This window comes from Dreissena polymorpha, chromosome 6 (assembly GCF_020536995.1).
Source record: "Dreissena polymorpha isolate Duluth1 chromosome 6, UMN_Dpol_1.0, whole genome shotgun sequence".
In the NCBI taxonomy this organism is placed as follows: Eukaryota; Metazoa; Mollusca; class Bivalvia; order Myida; family Dreissenidae; genus Dreissena; species Dreissena polymorpha.
In genome coordinates, this window is record NC_068360.1 from 21525315 (window position 1) to 21551055 (window position 25741).

Sequence of the window (25741 nt, forward strand, 5' to 3'; positions counted from 1 at the left end):
ATGTAAACTTCTTGAGCTGAACAACTTTTAAAGGTAGCTAAATGCCAGTATTTTGTGGACTTGTTTAAAAGAAAAATACTTAAACTATTTAAACAAATAGGTTTTACTTGAAACACAGAATAATAAAATGGGCGTAGGTAATTCTTCTACTTTAGCTGAACGTTCGTCGACGGTTGGACACTTTTGTTGCACATCTTGTGAGGAAAATAATCTTCAGAATTTGGCGGTCATTTATTGTGAGGAATGCTCAAGGTTTTTTTGTAAAAAATGTATCAAACCTCATAAAAAATTGTTTATGAAACATCGAACATGTGGAAGGGGAGATATTCAGAAATGGCCAGTTTCAAAGGAGGATGCTTCTCTTTTACATAAGGGAGGAGATTTTCTTTCAAATACAGAGGATGATTTTCTTTCAAAGGAGGAGGGAGATTTTCTTTCAAATAAAGAGGATGATTTTCTTTCGAAGGAGGAGGGGAATTTTCTTTCAAAGGAGTTGGAGGATTTTCTTTGGAAGTGTGACGAGCATGTGGATAAAAAACTGTCACAGTTTTGCCATGACCACAGTCAGCTGTGCTGCTCTGATTGTGTTGTAAAAATTCACAGGTATCTGACACATTTATTTCTTTAGTCAATACTGTAATAATCAAGATACATGATTTATGCATTAATTGTTTTCAAAATAACATAACTTTAAGCTCAACTTATACATCATGTACTTCCAAAAAATGGTGAAAGCGATTTTTTATAAATACATGAGCACATGTAATTTCAATATTGGCCGGATTTTGCTTTTGAAATAATACGTTGTGACTTGAGTGTTTTTTTGATGAATGGATAGAATTATATGTATTAATAAAAATATGATTACAGTTGGGATTAATATCTTTTGCTGGTATCATGTATTAGATAAAAAATCAAATTGCCATTTTAGACAGCACATCTTTGCAAGAAAGATTATTATTGTGATAATAGGAATAAAAGCCGCTCACTATTATGTTCAAATAATAAACAGAAATAATTAAGTCGTGCCCTGTCACAGGAATGATCCTTTGGTTGGTAAGAGTTGTGTTGAATCAACCATAAGGCAAACTGCAGTGTTGTTGTTTTTTTCCATGTCGGGAATGGGGCAAGTTCCCTTTGGATTGGGAAAATTTGCGATGTTTTCAATAAAATTGGGAAATTAGTGTTGTTGTTTTGCTTAAAAATGCTTTAAAATTGAGAATACAAGTGTTTTCAGTATTATATTTACTAAGGATAAACTGATATGGATGGGAGTTGAACAAAACATTGAGATTTGAAAAAACACCTTCCATTTGGAATTTTGGCTCCTATTTGGGAAAAATATACACTTTTTTCCATTGGAAATGGGGAATAGTACCAGACCCAATTTTGAATGAAAACCCCCACTGCCAATCATTTTAAAAAGCGAAGTAAACAACACTATAATAATTCTGAATACATTTGATTTTACAGTGAATGACTTTAATGGAGAATTATTATTATACAACCCTTCTCAAAAAAGTGTGTGAAATGTACGTTTTAAGTACGTTTTGCGTGTGTTAAACGTGGCGGTATTTGCACTGCGTTTTTTGTGCGCTTTTTTTTATCAAGTGAGTTTTTAACAAAAACAAACAAACAAGAAACTGTGCGCTTTTTGTGGGTAAATGTGCGCTTTTATGTGCGTTAAGCGTGCACTTTTTATAAGTGCGTTTTTGACTGCCATTTATGTGTGTAAAATGTGCGCTTTAAGTGGGTTAAATGTGCGCTTTTTGCGAGTTAAATGTGCGTTTTTTTATTTCTAAAGCGCACATTTAACTCACTTTAAGCGCAGTTATAACCCACATAAAAGCGCACATGTGTGTTTAATGTGTGCTTTTATGTGCGTTAAACGTGCGCTTTTTATAAGTGCGTTTTTGACTGCAATTTATGTGTGTAAAATGTGCGCTTTTAAGTGGGTTAAATGTGCGCTTTTCACTAGTTAAATGTGTGCTTTTTTATTTAAAAAGCGCACATTTAACTCACATTAAGCGCAGTTATAACCTACATAAAAGCGCACATGTGTGTAAAATGTGCGCTTTTAAGTGGGTTAAATGTGCGCTTTTCGCGAGTTAAATGTGCGCTTTTTATAGGAACTGACTATAAAAAGCGCACATTTAATTTTGTTTAACCCTTTCCCTGATAGACCCCTTACATGTATCTGATTTGCCACCCCAGGCCAATACCAGTCCTGCTGTTCTGATAACAGTGACTCCATATACAGCTGATAAGCCTGACTACACCATCTCAATAGGGTTAATTGGAAAATATTGGAAAATTTCTCAACTGTTACACCTATCTTGTTTAGGCTTAATTTTCACTTAGTTCCTTGCATTTCACATCATTTGTGTCAATGTAAATATTGTAGAGAAATAAATTCTCCTTCCAACCATATAAATTTTAAGTTTGTATTCTAAACAACGCATGATGTTGAATGAACAAGTCAAAGCCACACTTTTTCGGCGTTAGCTGTATACGCCAGCTTTTCACCTTAGCCTGACCTTTGTTAGCGTCCAATAGAATTCAAATAAAACTTCCCGCGGCCAAGTACAGATGAATACACTTCATTGACTGCATTGGCTGATTTGAGAATACGACCAGAACATTGGAAACATGTCCGCGTCTTTGTAACACTGTTTTACTGCGTGTTCAGCATGAAACAATTTTATTTCTAATGAAAAGGCTTAATAGATAGAACAGTTTTACACTCAATCTCGACATCAATACAGTTTGTGCGTCCACCTTTTATTTTCAGCGCGAGAACGTTTGCACTTAAAGGCAATGTTCTCATATTTAGTACTTACTTCCATATTCCTGTCAACATGTTAACATGTTAAAGTATAGAGAGCAGTGGAAGCGAAGACTCACTTTAATGCATTGCATTTCAACTCGCGAGGTATATCGGGTCAATTTGCGGCCACTGTGTGTGAATGTCAGAGTTTACATACAGGTCATCGCTGCATCTCTACCCTATGTGCTGATCGGAGTTCGCGGCCAGGAAAATAATCGTTACATAATAAAGACACTATAGCGTGAACTAGGTGAACTGGAATTTTCTTTAGACCAGACAGATGTTAAATGAAGATATCCAGCGATATCATATGGTATGTCAATAATAGATTCTTAATGTGTTTTACAACAATACCATGACAAATATTATTTTTAATTAATTTAACAAGAATTATGCCATCATATTGACTAATGAATTAAGCATGAGCGCAATGATTCTCAATACTGTTAATAATCGAATCAAATAGCAACGTCAGACAAACCACTAAAACAGGTTTGTTCGAAGAACGCGCATATAAATATTTAAAATATGTACGGATACTTCGCGTGTGGCCGGTTGACTCATATGTTTTAATTTCACTTCCATTCTTCTTTTGGTTTTCTGTTTTGTATCTATATGTTTATGACCAGCAATATGTAATAATGTAAAATAAGCCGCGAAAACTCCGCGTATCATCCCGTACTGCGTTTGCTGCAGCTAAGAACTGCACAGAAAAAGACATTCTCTATCTTTGATCTCATTCATTGAAGTCTTTACCTTTCATTTAACTGCAACCACAATCAACGCCGTATATCCTTTTAAAAGATATTTCTCGTTTCAAGTAAAACATAATTGTATTCAGTGTTTTATTGACAGACAATAAATACTGAAACATTAGGCAGTTAATCTTTTGATTTGTCGGCATTTTGTTTCATTTCAGGCTCCATGCAGTTTTCAGATCATAATCTCTGTGCTTTATTACCCGAACTCGTTAGTTTCTGGACACGTGTGCTACTGAAAAAAGCCGCCGGGATTGCGTTTTATGGCCCAAACAAGCACAAAGTGTCTAGTATCCCGTGTGTTTATCCCTAAATATTAGATAAGCACGTGCACTATTAATTATTATGTTGGTCAGTAAAAAAGGCCTACTGAAAACCGCTGACTGCGTCTTTGATTATTGCTCAATCAAGCAGAGATAATCCAATATCCTGTGTATTACAAAAACACAAACTTTTGATAAACACGTGTCGTCTGTCAAAACAATAATTGTATACGTCAGTTAACATGTCGAAGTAATTCTCGTATATGATCTCGGAAACGGGACTTGCTTTAAACATTAACCATTACAATATTAATTTTCAAAAGATTTGCTAAAAACAAATGAGAACCAAACAAACATACACAGACAACACAAAATATTAATAATTATGACAAATTAAATGGAAAAAAGACGTTGGTTTATTTTCGAAAAATCACTTACTTTCTCCCAATTTCCAGGGCTCGGCCATGAGGGCAACGTGGGCGATAACTTCGCCCGTGACATAAAGATGTCGCCCTTAAATAACACGAAGGAGAAGTCAACTTCGCCTTCTTTTTTTACAACATTGCCGTTTTTTCCAACTTTTCCATCTTCAAATATACATCGGCATACACTCCAAACAATAAAGGCTTAGATAAAAAGATGAAAACGAGTGTCATTTTGCAGACAGTTTTGATAGTTCTCGGTTCTGCAAGCGCAATTAGTACACCACCTTGCAGGCGTAGTTAAGCAGTACAATAACATCTATAGTAACCCATGCATATTGCTAATTTCCATAATTTGATAAATCCATATGTTAACGTTTATTTTATATTCCTCTTATTGTAATATGTAAGTAAATGCATACAAACCAAAATATTTTTTAAAATATAGTGATCAATTGAATCAAAACACTCGAGCTCAAAAAAAATAATTTAACATTCAAGCTAATATGTGCAAATTGGTTCTTATTAAACAAGACACGTGGGTCTGTAACGAATGCGAATAAATGCGTCGGTATCGACATAGTGCACACAATTCAATACACCCTCGCTTTCCATGCGGATAACGTAACATTTGTACATGTCTCGCGCGCTTTTAATCAGGACTATGGGTCAACACAATATACATGAACATGGTTTATTTGAAGCACGAACGTTTTTTTTTTACATCACGTTAACATTATAATTCGGAAGTGTGTTTCGATAGAAAATTTATTTATGCATGAAATGCTAAATATCCATGAGGATTACACCTGCTAGTCTGCTTGTCATCATTAGTTAAAGTAATTGGCCATAATTTTTTCGTGGATGAATATACTCGTAGGGACCAATGAGTGTGGTAGGTTTATTAAAGCCTGTATGTGACAGAAGACATTGGTACGGCGGGCATTTTGCCTGTTAATTAAATTAACAGTGTAGTAAAATTTGATTTCTAATTTGACGCAAGCTCTACAATATGTAATTATCATGTACATTGAAATGTAAATAGGGTGTTGGATTGGCATGACAATTTTAAAGTACTGTTGATTTTTATGATGCACATGGAAATTACAGGTTTTATTTGTATGAATTGATTTATGTGACTTAATATGTAAGGATTTATTGAATTTGAAAATAGTATTTGTATGTCATTGATTATGTTAGGCTTGGTGTAATGAGGTGTTTAAAACAAGTTAAGATTTTATTAAACGTCAAACAAAAACCACTTCTTCATAATTTGGACTCACTTCTCCCTAATTTCAGCTTAGGGAGAAGTCACTTCTCACTCAAGTTTGAACCTAGGCCGAGCCCTGAATTTCCAGAAAATGACTTGTACATGTTGCATAAAATCTAAATATAGATGACGCTGTTAATTGGTCGTTGTAAAAGAATATGAACTGTACACGGCACTTTGCGTGCATTCAGATACAGTACAATAATTGTTGCAATATTGAAGGAACTACATTATGAAAATGATACAGTGTTTATTACTTTTATTTTATTCAGGAAAATGTCAAAATCATTTGCGAGATATTCCGATACTCAAATGGAAATTTACTACAAAGCTTTTACAATGTTGTCGGCGCTACGCAGTTTTTGTGTATAAATAAATGCACCCACGCCAATTTTCGCGAGCTTTTTGTCAAGACCAACACTGGACACGAAAATATCATGGGCATATACATGTATTTATTTGCTGCTACAATTTGTAAAAGGACATGAACTGTACACGATGCGCGCACACCTCATTAAGTTATTTACGCGTGTTGGACTATCCTTGTCCCGATTGGACACCTATTTCATCAAATCTTTAAATAGAAACATATGCCGAAATTCATTTGATACTTTAGAAAAATGTTGGATGTCTGTGTTAATGAGTTTTCTTGAGCACTTTTGTTGTCAATATTAATCAGAATTTGCATTTGAAATTGGACAATGGGAATATACGGGATTATTGGGTAATAGATAGACACGGAAAAATTCGCATGTATGCTGTAATCGATAGAGACGGTAATAAACGCATGTATCGGGAAATCGATAGACTCGGGCTTATACGCATCTATCGGGGAAAGGGTTAAAACGCAGTTTTAAGCCACATAAAACGCACAATTTACGAACATGAATGGCAGTAAAAAACGCACTCACAAAAAGCACACATGTGCGTTAAAGGTGCATCTTTTGCCTTAACAGTTGATTCAATTATGTGCTGTTAAAAGTTTTTCTTAATTCAGATACACAATAAAACCAATAATTATACACAAATATATTTGTGTATTTTAAATAATTACAAGATAATTCAATTTTATACTTTAATGTACACCAACATTTGTTAACATACACAGGAAATTAAATATCAATGACAATTTGATGAAATAAATATTAACATAATTATATTATAAATAAACAAAACATAATAGCATACTAATAAATAACATGTACAGAATATACACAGGAACATCTATATACATAAAAAAGATGAGAATCAATCAAGGCCTGTTATTTCTTTGAGGCGGCGGAGTGCGGCTTTCATCTTTCTCTCCACGTCTGCCACCAGCTGGTCAAACTTCTTTGCAACTATTATACTGTGATGGCCTTTGCGCGGTGCGTCTCGTGCATGATCTCATTTGATAAGGTCCTGAAAGATATTTTATAATGTAAGTGTTGAATATTGCTGTTATGGTAATCTCGTTGCTATAAAAATTATAGATTTAAATAAAAACTAGTTTGTTTGCTTGTTGTTTTGGGTTGTTTATTTTTGCAATTTTAATCCCCTGATCACATGTGACTTAACGCTTTTCATAAATAAATATGTTTGGTAGAAAATGCTGTTTGAAAATGTACCAAGATACGTGGTCTCATTTGGCTGTGTGGACTGGTCGGAAGAGTGACTCCTTTAAAATGCAATAACCAGTACCCTGTATAGTTTTACCTCTAAACAAATCCAGCTTTTCTTGGTCAAGGAGAGGGCTGGGTTTTCCCACTTCTGTTTTCCTCATGTTGGCCAGCTTGTGCAGGGTAAAACCTGGTATTCAAGTCAATACATCAGGTAGTCTCCCTTTTGCTCCCTTTATTGGCAGGTGATGCGATGTTGCACATTCTTTCCAAAGGATATTCTGATCAATGTAAATTTCAAGGTCACCATGGGGTTTAACCTTTAAATTTAAAATATTAAAGTTCTCATTTAATATGGGGGAAAAAATCTGTTCATTAATGACCAAAAATAGGTATTCCCTTTACAACTACGCTCCCGATAGGGAAAAAACAACAAAAATACAACATATTTTTTGGTAAGTCATTGGTATGACCGACTGGTAAGTCATTGGTATGACCGACTGACTGATACCGTGTATTACTATTTCATAGTCATCAAACATACATAAAAAACATGAATACACACAAAAGCTTTGTTACAACATACAACATAGTCTACAACAACGCCAGGCATACTGTATGCCGGCACGAGTCCCTCCTCGTAGGCAACTTATAAGGCAGCCACGCCTATCAACAGACAACTACGACACTAGGCATACTGTATGCCTACACGAGTCCCTCCTCGTAAGCAACTATAAAGGAAGCCACGCCTATCAACGTAGACTGCTACATCACCAGGCATACTGTATGCCTACACGAGTCCCTCCTCGTAAGCAACTATAAAGGCAGCCACGCCTATCGTCTCTTCCGGAGACTGAATCCCTCAGTGGGATAAATAATAATTATTATGATACTGGTATACATGTATAAATTGAATACATTAAATGCGTACGTAATGTGGATAAACGCATGACCTGTTGTAAAAAACACATTCCTGAATTTCAAAATTAGCTCGTACCAGGGTAAAAAGCATGTAGATTACACTTTTAAACAATAACGTTTGTAATGTTACTCTTACTGTTATTCAAAACAAAATAAAAAATTAACACATGTATCGATCAGTCAATCCCAACGCTGAATGACTGAACAGAGTTACTCGGCCACGAGTAAAACGCTCTCTTACAGAGCCACCTATCGGAAACTACATTGACAAGGGAAAGTAGTTTTCGTCTAATTCGCACGTGCTCAAACGACGAAAACAATATTTCCCTTTACAACTACGCTCCCGATAGGGAAAAAACAACAAAAATACAACATATTTTTTGGTAAGTCATTGGTATGACCGACTGAATTAAAAGAACGGGCTTGTAAGTATAGTACAAATAATAATTGGCTTATTATAAATGCATTGATGGTTATAATCCAAGTGACATTGAAACCCTTAACCTCTCATCAACTGAGCTTTTAACATAGCCGTCCTTAGCTGTTTCACTCAGCCATCTACCATGACGTTTAAATAACCTGTCAGGAATGCCATTATTAGCCGCAGCAGTTGCGCCACCAGCTCTCAAAGAATGAAGGCAATATTTGCTTATGTCTTGAACATGCGGTTTAAACGCAATCAAAAACAATTCTCTAAATTTACTATATGACAAATGCTTGTTTTCCTGTCTGAGCCTATGTCCACATTTCGTTGAACTTAACCGACGAAACAAGTAACATTCAGATTCCGATGAAAAATCTGTCCAAGTAAGGTATTTCTGTAAATTGACTACTGGACACAACTGTGTGCCTGTCCTAGCAATAAGCACCCATGCTCCCTCACGGAACTTATCTGTCTTGCTAGATTTAATAAATACACTTAAGTAACTACTGTTAATACAAACATCACTCCTTCTCAACTTTAGTACCTCTGCACTTCTTAAAAACCCAGCATATGATAAAAGGCATATACAAATAAATCTTTGATTCATAACATCATTTTCAACATACATATGTGTGTACATTTGTTGCAGTAAATCAACAGTCATTGGTTCTTTCTTATTCACAGGTTTCGCTAAACGCCGTTTTGCAGCTTCTAACATATTAATGACAAGTCTTGAATCAGTAGGTGATACATAATCAAATAAATCATGATAATATTTAATACTGTAGAACGCATTTATAATCGGACTTGCACTACTAGCTGTTTGTATAATTGACGCTAAATATAGCGCAACTTGAAAAGCCTTGGCGGGCAAGGCATCCCCGCTTGAAAGCCCATTAGCATACCCCCAACGACGCCATCGATTGAAGCCCCTTTTGTAACTGAGGTGCGTGTTTTCCGCTTTGGTGACTTTAAGCAACTCGGGCAGCAAGGATACCTTCTCCGCCAAGACCTCTGGCAAGCCATCAACTTCACTTCCGTATCTCTGAAAAAATAAATGTGTAACAGCACTAAAGTTGACAAAGTTTGTTACTTAACACATTATATTTACAAACAGTAAGCAACACTATCAATGTTCATGATTCACAAATGATATCAAAAGTGCTAACATGCGAAATTTAAGATTTTCAACACCAAACAACCCAGAACCATTCTTACAAGGTATGTAATAACTTATTGCCGTTGGTAATTCCATATAGTCTATTACAAACGACTTAAAATGTCCATCACTTGTCCAAATCATAGGCCAAAAATTAGCCGACTTCCATTCTGGGACAATCAAAACACCTTTTGCCCCACAAGATTGCATTTTAAGCAATACCCTTGGTATTAATATTATAGGTGGTACAAATAAGCCAAAACTATGCGTCCATGGGTAAGTAAAAGCATCAACTCCTTCAGACTCTTTACACCAAAATCTAGAATAAAATCGCTGTAATTTGGCGTTATGTTTCGAGGCAAAGAAATCGACCTCTAAATTTCCCCATGAAGACTGAATTATTGACAAAATGTAAGGGGAAATACCCCAATCGTCTTTTTCTACTATTTTGGACAAATAGTCTGCCACATAATTCTCTCCCCTTGGTATCCATTCAACCTCCAAATGAATAGAATGAACTAAAGAATACCCGAATATTTTCATCGCTAAATCTTGTAATTCAGGCTTCATGGAGCCCTTAGCAACAATGCTGCATACACCTGTGTTATCAGTAAACCACTTAACTCTTTGATTTACCAATACATGCTCAAGCGACAACAGTACTCTATAAACAGCACACAATTCTCTCCACGTGGAGGATTTTGCCGCTTCCGACGGCGACCACGTGTCGTGCACTACACCGCTTTGCATTTCGACCTCATACCCTGCTAAACCAGTGCTGCTAGCGTCACTATAAACAATTCTAGTACAGCCATGACTGATTGCCAATGTTCTAACATTTATAATTTGTAAATGATCATTCCAAAACGAAAGTTGAACCTTACTTCCTTCAGACAACTTAATATAAGAGTTCCACGTTTTTGCTTTAAGGATGTCAATGCTCAAACACCTAGTCATAATCTGAGAAACAGTTCCCAATACTATACCCATAGATATAATTTGTCCCACAAAACTAGCAACTCTTCGCACACAAACATAGTCCGAAGTTTGTAAAAATCTAAGTGTCTGTAGAACTTTATCGATTCTACACCCCGATATTCGCACGGTGAAATTAGCTGTATTTAACTGAGATCCTAGCCATTGTAATTCTTGCACTGGCTCCCAGCATGATTTATCAACTTTAGGCACCAAGCCGGATAACAACAAATCTGATTTAATTTCCCGTGACATAATTACTGTCTTATCGTATGTCTCTGCGGTGCCAAAACCATCATCTAAAAACATGATGATCTTTTTACCTTCGCCTCTCCATTTTGCAATTAATGGCCTCATTAATTTTGTATAGATATAACAAGCAGACGACAAACCAAAAGGAAGAACCAAAAATTTGTAATAGACCAGAATACCTGAATAATCTTCCCAGGCAAAACCTAAATAATCTGTGTGTGGCAGAAAAATATCCACAAAATGATATGCTGACGTTATATCAAACTTAATCATCCAACAATCTTTTTTGATATACATCAATGCTAAACGCAAGTCTTCATACTTTACTGATTGCTTCCAAACATGAAGATTAACCTTTCGTAAATCTAAAATAAGCCGTTTTTTCCCATTATTATTACAAGAAACTGTCAGCGGATTAACAACGTGTGGAGCATTTGTACATTTCACAATAAGACCGCGATCTAACAAACTTTTTATAGCTTCAGTCACAAAATTATTTTCATATAAAGCTGAACGATTGTTTCGACAATGTACATGGTCTGGTAAAGAAAAGAATGGAATTTTATAACCATTTTGAATAGTGTCTAAAATGAATTGGTTAGCTCCAATATCTTTCCAAAATTGCACATGATTTTTTAATCTACTTTTAACCAGTATTTCTTTCTGGCCTTGTTCGTACTCATAATAGTCGTCAGTAAATATTTCCTGACTGTTAGCAAAGTTATCAGTAAACGATAAATACTCATCTTTTAAATCTACGTCTGGTATAACCGGGTTCTGCGGTCTGTGACTACTGTTTGGTAGGGACGTCAAGCTGCGGGATCCGCCGGGTGTAGGGGCAGTGGCGTCTGAGGTGGGTGGTTTCTCCACAAGCGAAACAGGGACCAATTCCGTCTCTTGCATTGCCCTTGAAATAATGGGGATGAAAAGAATGCAGTTGCTGCATGGGTCCTGAGCGCTGCTGTTGCACCGGAAACGAAAACGTGTTTCCGCCATGTGGCAAGCTTCCGGAAGTGACGGTAGCGGAAGGCTTAACACTTTTCTTTGACTTCGCCTTCTTCTTCTTTGCTGCTCTTGCCTCCGCTCTGTTGATCCTTGATTCATCACTCGAGTCGCTAGCCACGGGGTTTGCCTCATATTGGCGTACCGTCTCCCATCCGCCCTCAGACGTGTCTGCTATACGGATAAGCTTGTTTCGTCGCTTTAACTGTTCACAAGCGTCATTAACTAGCTCGCGAGCGTACTCTTGTTTGTTGTTATCAAATGCCCAAAGCACCTGGCTAATGTTCTCGTGCAATTCCGAATTGAAATCGTGCTGAATTTTGTTGCTTTCGTATCGCCATTTTAGTTCATGTTCCGTCTTCAATTTTTTAACTTCAGAACGCACGGAAAGCGAATTCCCTCGAACTTCTTCTTTTAGAGAACTTATTTCTCTTTTCTGTTCGCGCATTTCTACTAAAAGTTCCCTAATTGAACTATTTAAGTCCATATTTTCCTGAGAAGCACACTCTTCGCCAGACCGCGTGGTCATTTTCATATGCAAGTTTATCCCGTGCAAATTAACACATGTATCGATCAGTCAATCCCAACGCTGAATGACTGAACAGAGTTACTCGGCCACGAGTAAAACGCTCTCTTACAGAGCCACCTATCGGAAACTACATTGACAAGGGAAAGTAGTTTTCGTCTAATTCGCACGTGCTCAAACGACGAAAACAATATTAAATAACATTTAAGATGACAATAACCATAAAATACAGCCATAATAATTCAAACGGTGTTGTTTTTCCTTAAAATTGCATTTCATTTACTCATCCATTTACATTTCCCAGTGACAATACATAAATATAATGATGATCATAATTAATTTAATAAACTAAATTAAAAAGGGATGCAGAATTGAAAATACAAACCTGTTACAACAGACTGTTATTCAGTATTCCAAAAATACAGGCAGTTGTTGAACTAGACCATATCACTTTATATGTCTTTAACCTGCACCCACTTTGAATCTCCTTTGCAACAAACTTTAATATTGTTGATTTACGCATTGTAGTAAATACACATTTTATTTCATCACACAATACTTCATGCTGAAAGTCTTTCAAGACATTTTACACTAGAATAATAAGTCTGAATGTTGTTCACTTTATACATGTACCTAAAATATAGCTTAAAGTCAGTTGCTGATTCTGCTTGTTTTCAAAAAAGAACTTCCTTTCTGTGGTTCTCAAATAGATGGTGCCTGAACCAATCAAAAGTATATCAACACCCCTTTGTTAGGCTTAGATGGAGGACTGATATGGACTGGCTAATTTCTGATCTGATTCCATGCTGTGTCTAAGCCAAAAATTACATAATTTGAGAAATACTGATAAGGCAGTCATTTTAACACCAAAATATTTATTGAATAATACACAGCACCCTTAACGCATTATATTTAATTGTGAATATTTCAATAAAACATGCTAAATGGTGTTAGCAAATAAAAATAATTGTTTAAATATTATTTTTATTGCCTTTTAAATGTATGTTTATGGTCAATACACTAATTGTATATTGGGGTATAAATATCAGTATAAGAAAGTTCAAAGGTCAAGGTCACGGTGACCCGAAATAGTAAAATGGTTTCCGGATGATAACTCAAGAACGCTTATGCCTAGGATCATGAAACTTGACAGGTAGATTGATCATGACTCGCAGTTGACCCCTATTGATTTTCAGGTCACTATATCAAAGGTCAAGGTCACGGTGACCTGAAATAGTAAAATGGTTTTCGGATGATAACTCAAGAACGCTTATGTCTAGGATCATGAAACTTGATAGGTAGATTGACCATGACTCGCAGATGACCCCTATTGATTTTCAGGTTACTATGTCAAAGGTCAAGGTCACGGTGACCCGAAATAGTAAAATGGTTTTCGGATGATAACTCAAGAACGCTTATGCCTAGTATCATGAAACTTGATACGTACATTGATCATGACTGGCAGATGAACCCTATTGATTTTCAGGTCACTAGGTCAAAGGTCAAGGTCACAGTGACCCGAAATAGTAAAATGGTTTCCTGATGATAACTCAAGAAAGCTTATGGCTAGGATCATGAAACTTGATAGGTACATTCATCATGACTCGCAGATGACCCCTATTGATTTTCAGGTCACTAGGTCAAAGGTCAAGGTCACAGTGACAAAAAACATATTTACAAAATGGCTGTCACTACAACTGAGAGCCCAAATTGGGGCATGCATGTTTTGCAAACAGCCCTTGTTCACTGTTGAATTGAGATTCACAGATTGAATATTTAATGTGTATCATTAACAACTTGTGAACAAAAAGCCGGTACACTTCCTTCATCCGATTTTCGCACATTAATTTAAAGTGATATTATGCGCTTTTTATGTCCCCCACTATAGTAGTGGGGGACATATTGTTTTTGCCCTGTCTGTCTGTTGGTCTGTTGGTCTGTCTGTCTGTTTGCGCCAACTTTAACATTTTGCAATTACTTTTGCTATATTGAAGATAGCAACTTCATATTTGGCATGCATGTGTATCTCATAAAGCTGCACATTTTGAGTGGTGAAAGATCAAGGTCAAGGTCATCCTTCAAGGTCAGAGGTCAAATATATGTGGCCAAAATCGCTCATTTTATGAATACTTTTGCAATATTGAAGATAGCAACTTGATATTTGCATGCATGTGTATTTCATAGAGCTGCACATTTTGAGTGGTGAAAGGTCAAGGTCAAGGTCATCCTTCAAGGTCAAAGGTCAATTATATGTGACCAAAATCGCTCATTTTATGAATACTTTTGCAATATTGAAGATAGCAACTTGATATTTGGCATGCATGTGCATCTCATGGAGCTGCTCATTTTGAGTGGTGAAAGGTCAAGGTCAAGGTCATCCTTCAAGGTCAGAGGTCAAATATATGTGGCCCAAATCGCTTATTTTATGAATACTTTTGCAATATTGAAGATAGCAACTTGATATTTGGCATGCATGTGTATCTCATGGAGCTGCACATTTTGAGTGGTGAAAGGTCAAGGTCATCGTTCACAAGGTCAAGGTCATCCTACAATGTCAAACATCATATAGGGGGACATTGTGTTTCACAAACACATCTTGTTTCACTGTAGAATTGAGCTGAAGCTGAAAAGAATTAACAGGTCAACAGTCTGCGCCAGTCCTCTAAGCCGAAATGATCCATATAACAAAATTGTGTCTGTGTGTCGTATGAATGAATCTGCATTAAAACTAAATTAATATTCACATCGTACATCGAGTCATTTCTGTCGTCTGTTGTCAAAACGAAAGTATGGTATATAATCAAATGCACTATTTTCTCTTTCCCGGATATTGTTTTGATATGTTGATGCTGCATTAACCAATATAAGTGTATATGAAGTGAAAACACCAAAAATAAACAACGGTTGCGATATACACTTATAAACATAGCATATACTGTTAGATGCGCATAACACTTTAATAATGGATTTTGGATAACACTTAGGAAGGGGGTTTATTCCGCCTGTCTGAAAACTTGAAGGGGGTTTGTTCAGCTTTGAAAGGGGGTTTATTCCGCGTATGCAAAATGTGAAAGAGGGTTTATTCCGCTATGCCGTTTTTAGGGAAGGGGGTTTCTTCCGAAGGGGTTTCTGCCGCACACCCTTACAGAGGCATTCACATACCTCTGTTTATTGACACCCTGCTGTGGTCACAGTGCAGTGACCATTATCAGGGTTAATCAATAAAAACATGTACTGGAAAATGCATTAAACCATTGATAAGTCCGTTGAGAGGACATATTACACATAAAATGCTCATGTAATGAGACCCTTAAGTTAATTAATTGCCATCAATTATCGCAGTATTTGTAATATATAATATTAAATAATACTTTTGAGGCAAAGAAATCACACAGCGTCGTGAAACAAATTCAATATAAACACTAAGAAAAACATATATATTTTCTATTTTTAAATATATATCTCAGTTCCACACAAACAGAGACGTCTCAGACGCAAACAACGAATAATTACACCCGTATAATATTACATACGGACTTGTAAACTTTTACCCGTTTAAATTTCAAAACTATCCGTAAGATCGAAAATATATGCTATATTGTTAATATAATCCGATCTACAAGTGTAAGGGAACAGATAAATGTTTTTTAATGCTTTCTGGTGGTTTAATCGAAAAATATCAGTGAATTAAAACTGATAAATCACCGTTTAAAACCGTACAATTAATAGTGAAAATAATTGATAATTTTCATTGTTTTACCGGAAATATTCTTTGGGGAAAAATACCAAAATAGCCATTTGTAAGCATAAAATAAATAGAACATTTGTTGGATTCGGTGAAATATCAATTTTAATTCATATAAAAAATATATATTATGATCACTCTTGAAGTAAAATCGATATTCCACCAAATCCATCAAATATCTTCTATTTAAATTAATTAATGATTTAACTACATTTAGTGAAAAGCAAAGAAATCACGACGCGCCGTGAAATTAGCAAGACAAAATATCTCTCGTTAATGTTAAACTTTGAACTTTAGCAAATAATTGTGTTGGTTTATCGTGTATTATTTGTAACACAGCAAACTATATCATTATTTATTTGCAAATGAACACATTCATGATTCATTTTTGAATGTTCGCTTATTAAACAAGATATTGTAAACGCAAATATTTCGTTAAAGAAGCTATATTCAATAAAATAAGATTTGATAAACGTGCAATTGTAAATAAAGATTGAGAGAGAGAGACACTTATATTTTCAGATTTTTTTTAATACTTCTTTTCTACAAAAAAAAGAAGCATTATTAAACGCGTACTTGTAAACTTTCACCCGCTTTCAATGTTTTTCCTCAACACTATCACGATGGATAAAATATGCTTACGTTGTTTATAAAATATAAGATTTACAAGTTTAGGGCAACTGATCAATGTTAAATGATTTAAATCAATTTAATAGAAGGCAAAGAAATCACACTGCGCCGTGAAATTAGCAAGGAAATATTAGCTCACTTTAATTTTAGCAAAACATGTATTTGTTTAACGTGTATTATTTGTTATACAAATTTAATTATTGATTTGCAAATTAACAGACTAATGATTCATTTATGAACATTTGGTAACTAAATAACGCCCATAAGTTTTCAACTTTTCATAATAAATATTTCGTTAAAGAAGATAAAGTTAAGATCTGGCAAACGTGCCATTTTATAAAAAGAGGGAAATACATATATTTGTCTATCTATATATACCATATTATCTTTACGGTCAGCGTTTTATCGTCTGCTTTTTAACGATTGCCCTATAATTGTATTGAAGTCAGTCGCAATTGCCGCAGAAACATGATTTTATTTCACTTGATCTCATACCATAAAGGCTATTACATAGTGTATACAGTAAAGTTTATCATTTCGTATTAGTAAATTCAAAGTACTCGAGTTATTAAATCATTATATAGATTTTAATATTATACTATATGTTTAATGAAACGACGGTAATGCTAGCAAGAAATATCTTTTTTAAAAATGATGTTCTTCATATATCCTGATTTCAATATCAAGTACGTGTACGCGTATATTCAAACTGCTTACTTGTGTACGTAAATTTAACTGATACTTCTTCGGATCTAATTAAACGTTTATGCGTTTGTTTTCAGCGTGTTTTCTAAATGAAAAATCAAACCACAATGACGGTGTAACACGTCCCCTAAATTTTAATGTACTCAACAATTTAGCAATAAATGACATCATTCATTATGGCAGTAAATCCAATTGACATCTCGCTTGGACACTTAATCACGTGGCTAAGCGGTTAGAAAATACAAAAGTGGCTTCTTTGCCAACAGATTACGCGATATTGCGGGTGATTTTTATGGACTTTTTAATCCACTATTACGCTGGTTAAAGGGGATGACAGAAATTATTCGTTTAAAAAAAAAATTAGCTATCTATAACGGGTATTTCGTGCGGGTTTACCGAAATCTAGCATGTTACTACGTGTAAATTAACACGTCTTCACTGGTATGTACACATGTTATGTACGAAAATATTAACGACACATTTTCCCCACATGTTTTGTACACGAATAAGCGCTGTATACCTGGCATTTCGGTTAGATTTTACACTCTCTCGACGCCGAATGGGTATCGAAATCCCCATGTTCTAACGTATAAAAGTGGATTTCGTTAAGTTACGCAAAGAGGGTACCATTGCCTATTGTTGTTCATATACTCTTAATTTGAAATAAATTAATGTTCTTTAAGGGGGATTTCGGTAATTCTAAACATTGAAGCTTACACTCGCACTTGTCAAGACCACATGTCCGCGTTGGAAATGGTATATATTCAATTCCGCTAACTTATCTTTTGATCTCAAAGAATTGATGTCACCATATGTCTGCACATGTGTAGATACCGTCATAAAGATAATATATCACACGTCAAATTCTAATAACAGGTATAATGGCCTAATTCGTTCTGAGTTGTATTACTCTTAAGATAATGCAGATTAACCTTGCTTCTATTACTAACCTTATAACTGATAAAAAAATGAAAAAACACAAGCTATTATGTGATGATCAGATCGATAACATTTAATAAATTTTGATCATTTACGCTAATTATTACCAAAATAATTAATAACAATACAATCTAAACGTTGCAGTTTGGTTGTACCAATGGTGTATATGAAAGTTTTCCTGACCTTTTTCTTTCTGACGTTTTTTCAAAACGTTGCTGCAACGTTGTATTTAGGTTGCATTCAAACGAAGTATTTTTTAATTATATATTTTTTTAAATAATAATAAAAAAAAACAAACTATTTTTTGCCAACCGCTCTTTTCAGTATTATCTGCAGTCATAGACATTTTCGAGTCCGTTTCCTAGATAAAAACATTACTTGATATCTATAGAGAAATAATTGAAAAGCTCCCCGAGTGGGATTCGATCCCACCATCTCCCGATCGCTAAGCGGACACGTCATCCAATACACCACTGCGACAGTTGAAATTTTCAGCGAATTTTGATGACTATTACTTTTTAGTTGAAACTATGAAACTAGATTCTACCATTTTAATGCATAACACAACTTAAAAAATATATTTTATCCAGCGATTTTGAGTTAAAGTTCATCTTAAGCATCTTTAAGTTTAAGCAACTGATCTGTAAAATTAGAAAAATTAAATTTCTAAAATTTACAAGAAATCATATTTTATTGATGCTATGCAGGAACTGAATTTGTATAAAGTACGATTCCTACTCGAGGAGCGTTTCATTATCTTCTCTATAGACACCAAGTACTGGTTCTTTCTAGGAAACGGACTCGACAATGTGCATATGTGCCAATAATACTCAAAAGAGCAGTGGCAGTAAAAAAATATATAAAAAAAGAATTTAAAAACACTGCTTTTGAATGCAAAGATTGCAGCAATGTTTGGAAAAAACGTCGAGAAATCTTTCATATACACCACTGTGACAACCAAACTGCAACGTTTGAATGCAACCTAAATATAACCTTGCAACAACGTTTGGGTGCCAACAATTACCTAGAAGCAACGTTGTGCAACATACTTCTCAAACGTTTGACCGACGTTTCGCGTGCAACGTTACAGAAACGTTCGGAAGTGATTATTTCTGAAACTTCCTTTCACCGTTATGATGAAACGTTGTAGTATTGTTGTGTATGCAGCGTTATGGCAACGTTCGGTAATGTTTTCCGACGTTGCGACCTAAATATTACGTTTCAGCTTGATGCCCACTGGGTGTACTTACATGACTAATTGCAAATATTGTCCATATAAGTAACCAGCACTTTTGCCAACCAAGTGACTGCACATGCGCGAAAAATACCGATTGTAAACAATAACAATCAACTTGTCTTAAAATCACATCCTCAGGGAAGCACAACTGTGTCGAGATATTACCTTTTGTGTGAAATGTATATTAAAAAAAACATACAATACAATCAATCCTGTTAGAAATTTAATAAATGATAACAGCTCACAGACAGCTTACTGAGTCACAAATGCAGTCATGAAGATGTGTAGTTTTAAAATGTAAACTTTTCAACTTACATATTAATCCGTCATAACCAATTAATTAATAATCAGTTATTTCAAATGATTCAAATAGACACAGAAGTAAACAGTAATAGTAACACTTATAACCAACGCGTTTTAATTAAACGACGATCGTCCCACCATTCACGAAAATAGGTTGCCGTTTTAAAACAATATTTGTGTGTTTAGATTTATCACTGACTAACATTTTAATGAATTCTCATGTCATTATAATGTACTTATTTACTATATAAACGAACATAACGGCTCTCATAGAATAAAAACCAACACAACAAAAACACGACACTTCTGCTTTTTCTCTCGATCTGCACGCTCACTATTAAGGTATTCTTAAAATATTATATTTGAAAAATACTGTTTCCATCGACAATTAATTACGACACATTTCTTCGTTATCAAACACCAGAATTAAGTCGGACAATAAAAGTGTCAGCGTGTTTCACGTCAATCCTCTAATCTAATATTGAATGATGTTTATCCCACGAACAGTATCCTACAGATGTTTTTTCATAATTTTGTGTTAGGTTTTGCAATAAGAGATTTTTCTTAAATAACATATATTTTAGTTTGATAGACAATACAAGTAAAAAATAATTATATCTTTCAAACTGAAAATGGATACCACAGGTATAAGCAAGGATCTATAAATAAATATTGTATGACACACCTACCTCTGTTAGGCTCCGCCCATTCAGCGCTTTTCAGCGGTATGGACAAATGCGCATGCGTAGCGATTAATTGCGTAAAATCGCTTAACAAAAGTGGTTGCGCAATTCAACGGTTAAAAACGCTTAAAAACCGATGAAATCCGTTTAAAACGCATAATACCCGCTAAAAATCTATTAAGCGGTTAAATCGGTTAAAAACGCTTACTTGTTAGCGATTTTTTACCGATTAAATTCGGAACACAATCGGTAACGCTACTGTAATTCCAATATGACATGAGGCCTACAGTCTTTATCCACAGAAGATAGTCGAATGTGGGCTATTCTGCAAACAAGTATGAAAGGAACTAAACAAACGTTTTGAAAATATTAGATTCAGAGAAATTGTTTCATAAATGATTACATGTTTAAATGCAGGATTAAGAATACTTTTGAAAAACCACTTGCAATTTGTCCCTTGCCTAACATCAGACGGTAACAAGAATTTCTCTCTTGATTCAAGTTTATGGAGTTGCAGTTTGTGTCAATATACTTGTAGTTTGTATGATGAAGCTGTCGAAATGGTTGAGTGTATGTGTGTATGTGCTAGTCTAGTGTTTATTTGTACAGTATTTAACAATAATTATGATATCACACCCTTCTTCAAGTGTTGTTTTTTAAAGTGTTGTTTTTTTTTCACCATTTTGGGATTGGGACCGGGTCCCTTTAGATAGGGAAAATTTGCGGGGTTTTGACTGAAATTGGGTAATTAATGTTGTTGTTTTGCTAAAAAATTGCTTAAAATGAGAATACATTAGTGTTATCATTAGTATATTTATTAAGTTTGAACTTATATGGATAGGAGTGGAACAAAATATTGAGATCTAAAAAAAAACTTTTTTCATTTTTGGTAAACTTCCATTGGGAATGTTTAGCTCCCGGTTGGGAAAAATATATACTTTGTTCATTGGGAATGGGGCTGATTACCGGACCTGATTTTGACACACAAAAAACAACACTATCTTCATCTATGTATTAATAAAGCTAATATCATTTTATGCAAGAACGGGATTAGTTAAGAGCAATGCAGTTCTCATAAAATATAACCTTTAAAAGAAGTAGAATATAATAGTAAAAGTGTAATATCAACGGCTTATGCACAAACATATTTTCATTTATACTTAGATTGTCATATATATACCCCCGGTAGGGTGGCATATAGCAGTTGAACTGTCCGTCAGTCTGTCTGCCCGTCAGTCAGTCAGTCCGTCCGTCCGAAAACTTTAACATTGCCCATAACTTTTGCAATATATTGAAAGTTGATATTTGGCATGCATGTGTATCTCATGGAGTTGCACATTTGGAGTGGTGAAAGGTCAATGTCAAGGTCATCCTTCAAGGCCAAAGGTCAAATAGATGGCTTCAAAGGGGCGCAGTATGGGGCATTGTGTTTCTGACAAACACATCTCTTGTGTATGAATGATTTTAATTTGAAACACTGAAAACACTTAAAGTCTTAATAAAAAAACACACTTTGTCCCATGGCACTTTAATGTGGTGGGAAATTCAAAAGAAGTAAAATAATGATAAATGAAATACACATAGCTTCTTGTTATACATATGCTTACTATGTATGACATAACTATACAGTGGTAGTATCAGTATAATGCACAATGTGTTGTTCAATGCGGTATACATTATTTCCCAACGCAAAGTTGATTGATTATATTTATATGTTTTTTTATATATTTTAACTGTAATCAATACAGTATTACTTCTAGAAAAGTAACATTGTGAATTATGGGAACATGCATTGTTATTGTATGAGCCTACATTTTGTTGTTTTTTTGTGTTATAATTCCCTTTTAAATTTGTATTATAATTAAAATAATAAAGGGGTAAGTGATGGCTATTGCCCAGTTGATTACTATAATATTACTTACATGGCTGTCTTTTTTTTCAGACTATGCTTACAAGTGACCACATTACCTCAGGCTATCAAAGAGAAGTCATCCGATTTCAACAACCTGTCTGTCAGAACGGAAAATACTCTTTCACAAATAACACAGTTGCAGACCTATCTCGAGGGCAGAATGAAATTTCTTAAGGCTTCATACAAAGAACATGAGAGGCTTATTGTGGATGGTTTGCGTCTGGGTATAATATCGTTTTTACTCCAATGTGAAAACAGCACAGTTAATACAACACATGAACATATGCAATACACAATCAATGAAATGCGTGAGCAAATCAAATATTTATTAGCAGATTGTGAGAAAAGCACTATTAAGGAGAAGAAAGAAGAACTAAACCTGAAACAAGCTCCTCTCAAGGTTGTGAGACACAGCTGCATGAGGCTTCATTATGAATTGTTACATCTCCATGTAGCCGTACCGAAAGTACTGGGTAAACCTGAACTCTCTTTTATTGCCAGTAAAAAATGTCTGGAAAAAATACAACAGTCTGATATATTGATAAAAGAGAACTTGTCAAACGATGTGTTAACTCTGAGTGGGAAGTCTGTGCACAATGTGAAAATGCCAAGTGATTCAAACACATGCTGGATCATAGCGATGTGTGCTCTCCCAGATGGACAGGTCCTGGTTGCAGACTATCACAGTTATAAAGTCAAGCTGCTGAACCAGTGGTACCAGGTGGTGAGCCACTGTTGTGTGACTTCATTTATACAGGGCATGTGTCAGATCACACCCAGTGATGTTGCAGTGGCTGTGAATGAGAATCTTAGTAACATACATACGGTCCTGTTTATCACAGTAAGCCAGAGCCAGCTTGCCATAGCCAGGAAGTTTCAGTTACAACATAGCTGTTATGGAATTGCACACCATCAGGGTGAACTGTTTATCTGCTCTGGTACTGCTCTGTTCAAATACACTCTGAATGGCAACCAGGTCTGCAGACTCTATAAAGGTGGATCACCTTATACAGGTAAGAATCAAGGTCGATTCATCCTGATAACATTCGTAATATGTAAAGATGGTTTTCTGGTCGAATTAGGATTTTTTAAATCGATTAAATGGCACATTTTGGATTTATTTTATGGAATAAATGGACCGAATGTTTTTTGTATCGACAAATATTGACACATCAGGCCTTTACCGTACCATTTTGGAAACAGTCATATAAATTATAGTTATATACTTTGTTAGATGATTATTAAGTGGTGTTGCTGCAGTTTATTTAACCGATGATATATTTATAGCAATACCGATGATGCTTTTATCACAACTCAATATTTTTTTTATCAGTATCATCAGAAATGACCGAGTTGGTTCATAATACAATTGTTAGTAGTTCGATCCCAGGCGGGGTTAACTTTTTTTTTATTTTTTTTTCTTTCTTTACTTTCATACTTGTTTTATACTGGATCTCTTTAGTCCTGATGTTTACATTTATCAATTTAAAGCATTTAAACACAAACTTCAAAACATGCCGAAATCTGTGAGCATGTAAGTTATTAATGATTAAGGTCGAGTTTGATACTGTATGACATTATGTTTTTGATTAAATATTGTTTTTCATTAATGTCTTTTGGTAAGCTGTTGTGATCCCAGTTAAGATTATAAACAATTTCTAATGTTTATGCATATTTCTGACAATCTTTGTACTGGTACTTGGGTTTTGTCTTATTGCTGTTTTTTTTTAAATTAAATATGACGTCTAGACGGTAGGGATAATTAAAACAAAAAATCTGTTAAAAGTGAGGTTACCCCCTTTTTTTATTTCTGTTTTATGATGAAAATACGTAGATGAACATATTTGAGCAGTTTCGCAGAATTCTATTTGGCAGAAATGATTTAAATTCCATTTATGTGGTTAAAATAGTAAAAAAATGATGTTTTTTGGGTGACATAACAATTAAAAAAAAAATCTTAAAATTTAACTTGTGTACTCCATTGTTTTGGTAGTGTGTGGTTTTATCAAATGGTATATGATGTATCCTAGCTTAAATAATATCTACATATTGCCAATTTAATAGGTTATTTATTATTTTTACGCAAATAGAGATTTTTCAGTTTTATTGAAAAAGTACATGTTATATAATGGTGAAGCCGGTGACCCTATGTTTTTATTTCATTTTCATATAGTATTTGTATGTATATCTTAAATATAGTTTTTTGACGACATCTATTTGGTGGAAAAAAAAACAGCAAAACTGCAGCAACACCCCTTAAATTCAATACGTGTGTAAAAATCATTAGACACTCTTTCTACAAATAAAAAACATATTTTTTGTTTAATTGGGATTATTTTTTACAATATTGGTTTGGGATCGGGTCCATTTTAAGGCCATTTTTACATAGCGGATGTATTATACAGTAATTGTTATATAATTCATATGTGCACTTTGATTCAGAATTACTGATTTGTAAACATGAGTAATGAAGTATTTTGACCGTCACTACATGACATGTCTATCAATAGAAACTCAGTTCCTGGGAAAGAGACACTTTCTGACCTGGTCTTCATTTATGTGGCTATCAAATTACTGTACATGTATAATATGTATTATGAATTGAAAATTTTAATAAAATCATACACAATAGGTACTCTTTAAATTGTTGTTTTTTGGATTTTAAGAAATTTTCAAAGGTATATTTTAAATATAATAATTAATTATAACATTTTTTGTTGTAATTGGTTCGGTAAGAAACTAGATAGAAAAGCCTCAATATTTGTTGTTTGAAATATTATTTTTCTTGTTCTAAACACTTTACAAACACAACTACAGTCGTAACACTGCACATGTATGAAGTATGTCTGCTTTTGTCATTTTCACTTATGTCACTACGTTGTTATCGCATGTTTACATGTGTGTGAAATCTATTATTGTCTCATATAGTAACATTCAGAATATACTTGTATTGATTTAATTGTGCAATGGTTTCCGTACATGTGATTGTGCTCCACTTAATTTATAAATGACCAGTCGCATTTCAACTTTATTGTCACACTTAACTATAAGATTATTGGAATGTATGCATATATTTTAGATGTGTAAAGACCTATTTATAGCAACATATGCGTAATACAATATCACTGCAGTATGTTTGATAAGATTATTTAACATTTACAGATTCCATGTCTTGATCTCACTCTGTTTT

At 34.6% G+C, this 25741-nt stretch overlaps 2 protein-coding genes across 3 annotated transcripts; one reads left to right on the top strand and one right to left on the bottom strand.

Moving 5' to 3' along the window:
* On the top strand, positions 1–25727 carry LOC127835494 (uncharacterized). Its single transcript, XM_052361936.1, has 3 exons — positions 1–603; positions 22582–23564; positions 25714–25727. The coding sequence occupies exons 1-3, from the start codon at positions 128–130 to the stop codon at positions 25725–25727; spliced, it is 1473 nt and encodes a 490-aa protein (XP_052217896.1). The 5' UTR covers positions 1–127.
* LOC127835100 (uncharacterized) lies at positions 8218–12588 on the bottom strand. Of its 2 annotated transcripts, none has more exons than XM_052361364.1 (2): positions 10747–12588; positions 8218–9528 (listed from the first exon to the last, which is right to left on the bottom strand). In XM_052361364.1, the coding sequence occupies exons 1-2, from the start codon at positions 12004–12006 to the stop codon at positions 8533–8535; spliced, it is 2256 nt and encodes a 751-aa protein (XP_052217324.1). In that variant the 5' UTR covers positions 12007–12588; the 3' UTR covers positions 8218–8532. The 2 variants fall into 2 exon arrangements, with proteins under 2 accessions (XP_052217324.1, XP_052217325.1); XM_052361365.1 differs by lacking the exon at positions 10747–12588 and adding an exon at positions 10629–10731.
* Positions 25728–25741: the final 14 nt, after the last annotated feature.

Coding starts and splice junctions, on each gene's coding strand:
- LOC127835494 (XM_052361936.1), top strand. CDS start 128: ATGGGCGTAGGTAATTCTTCTACTTTAGCTGAACGTTCGTCGACGGTT. Junction 604..22,581: donor TGTGTTGTAAAAATTCACAG/GTATCTGACACA, acceptor CTTTTTTTTCAG/ACTATGCTTACAAGTGACCA.
- LOC127835100 (XM_052361364.1), bottom strand. CDS start 12,006: ATGAGGCAAACCCCGTGGCTAGCGACTCGAGTGATGAATCAAGGATCA. Junction 9,529..10,746: donor TAAATACAGCTAATTTCACC/GTGCGAATATCG, acceptor TTATTTTTTCAG/AGATACGGAAGTGAAGTTGA.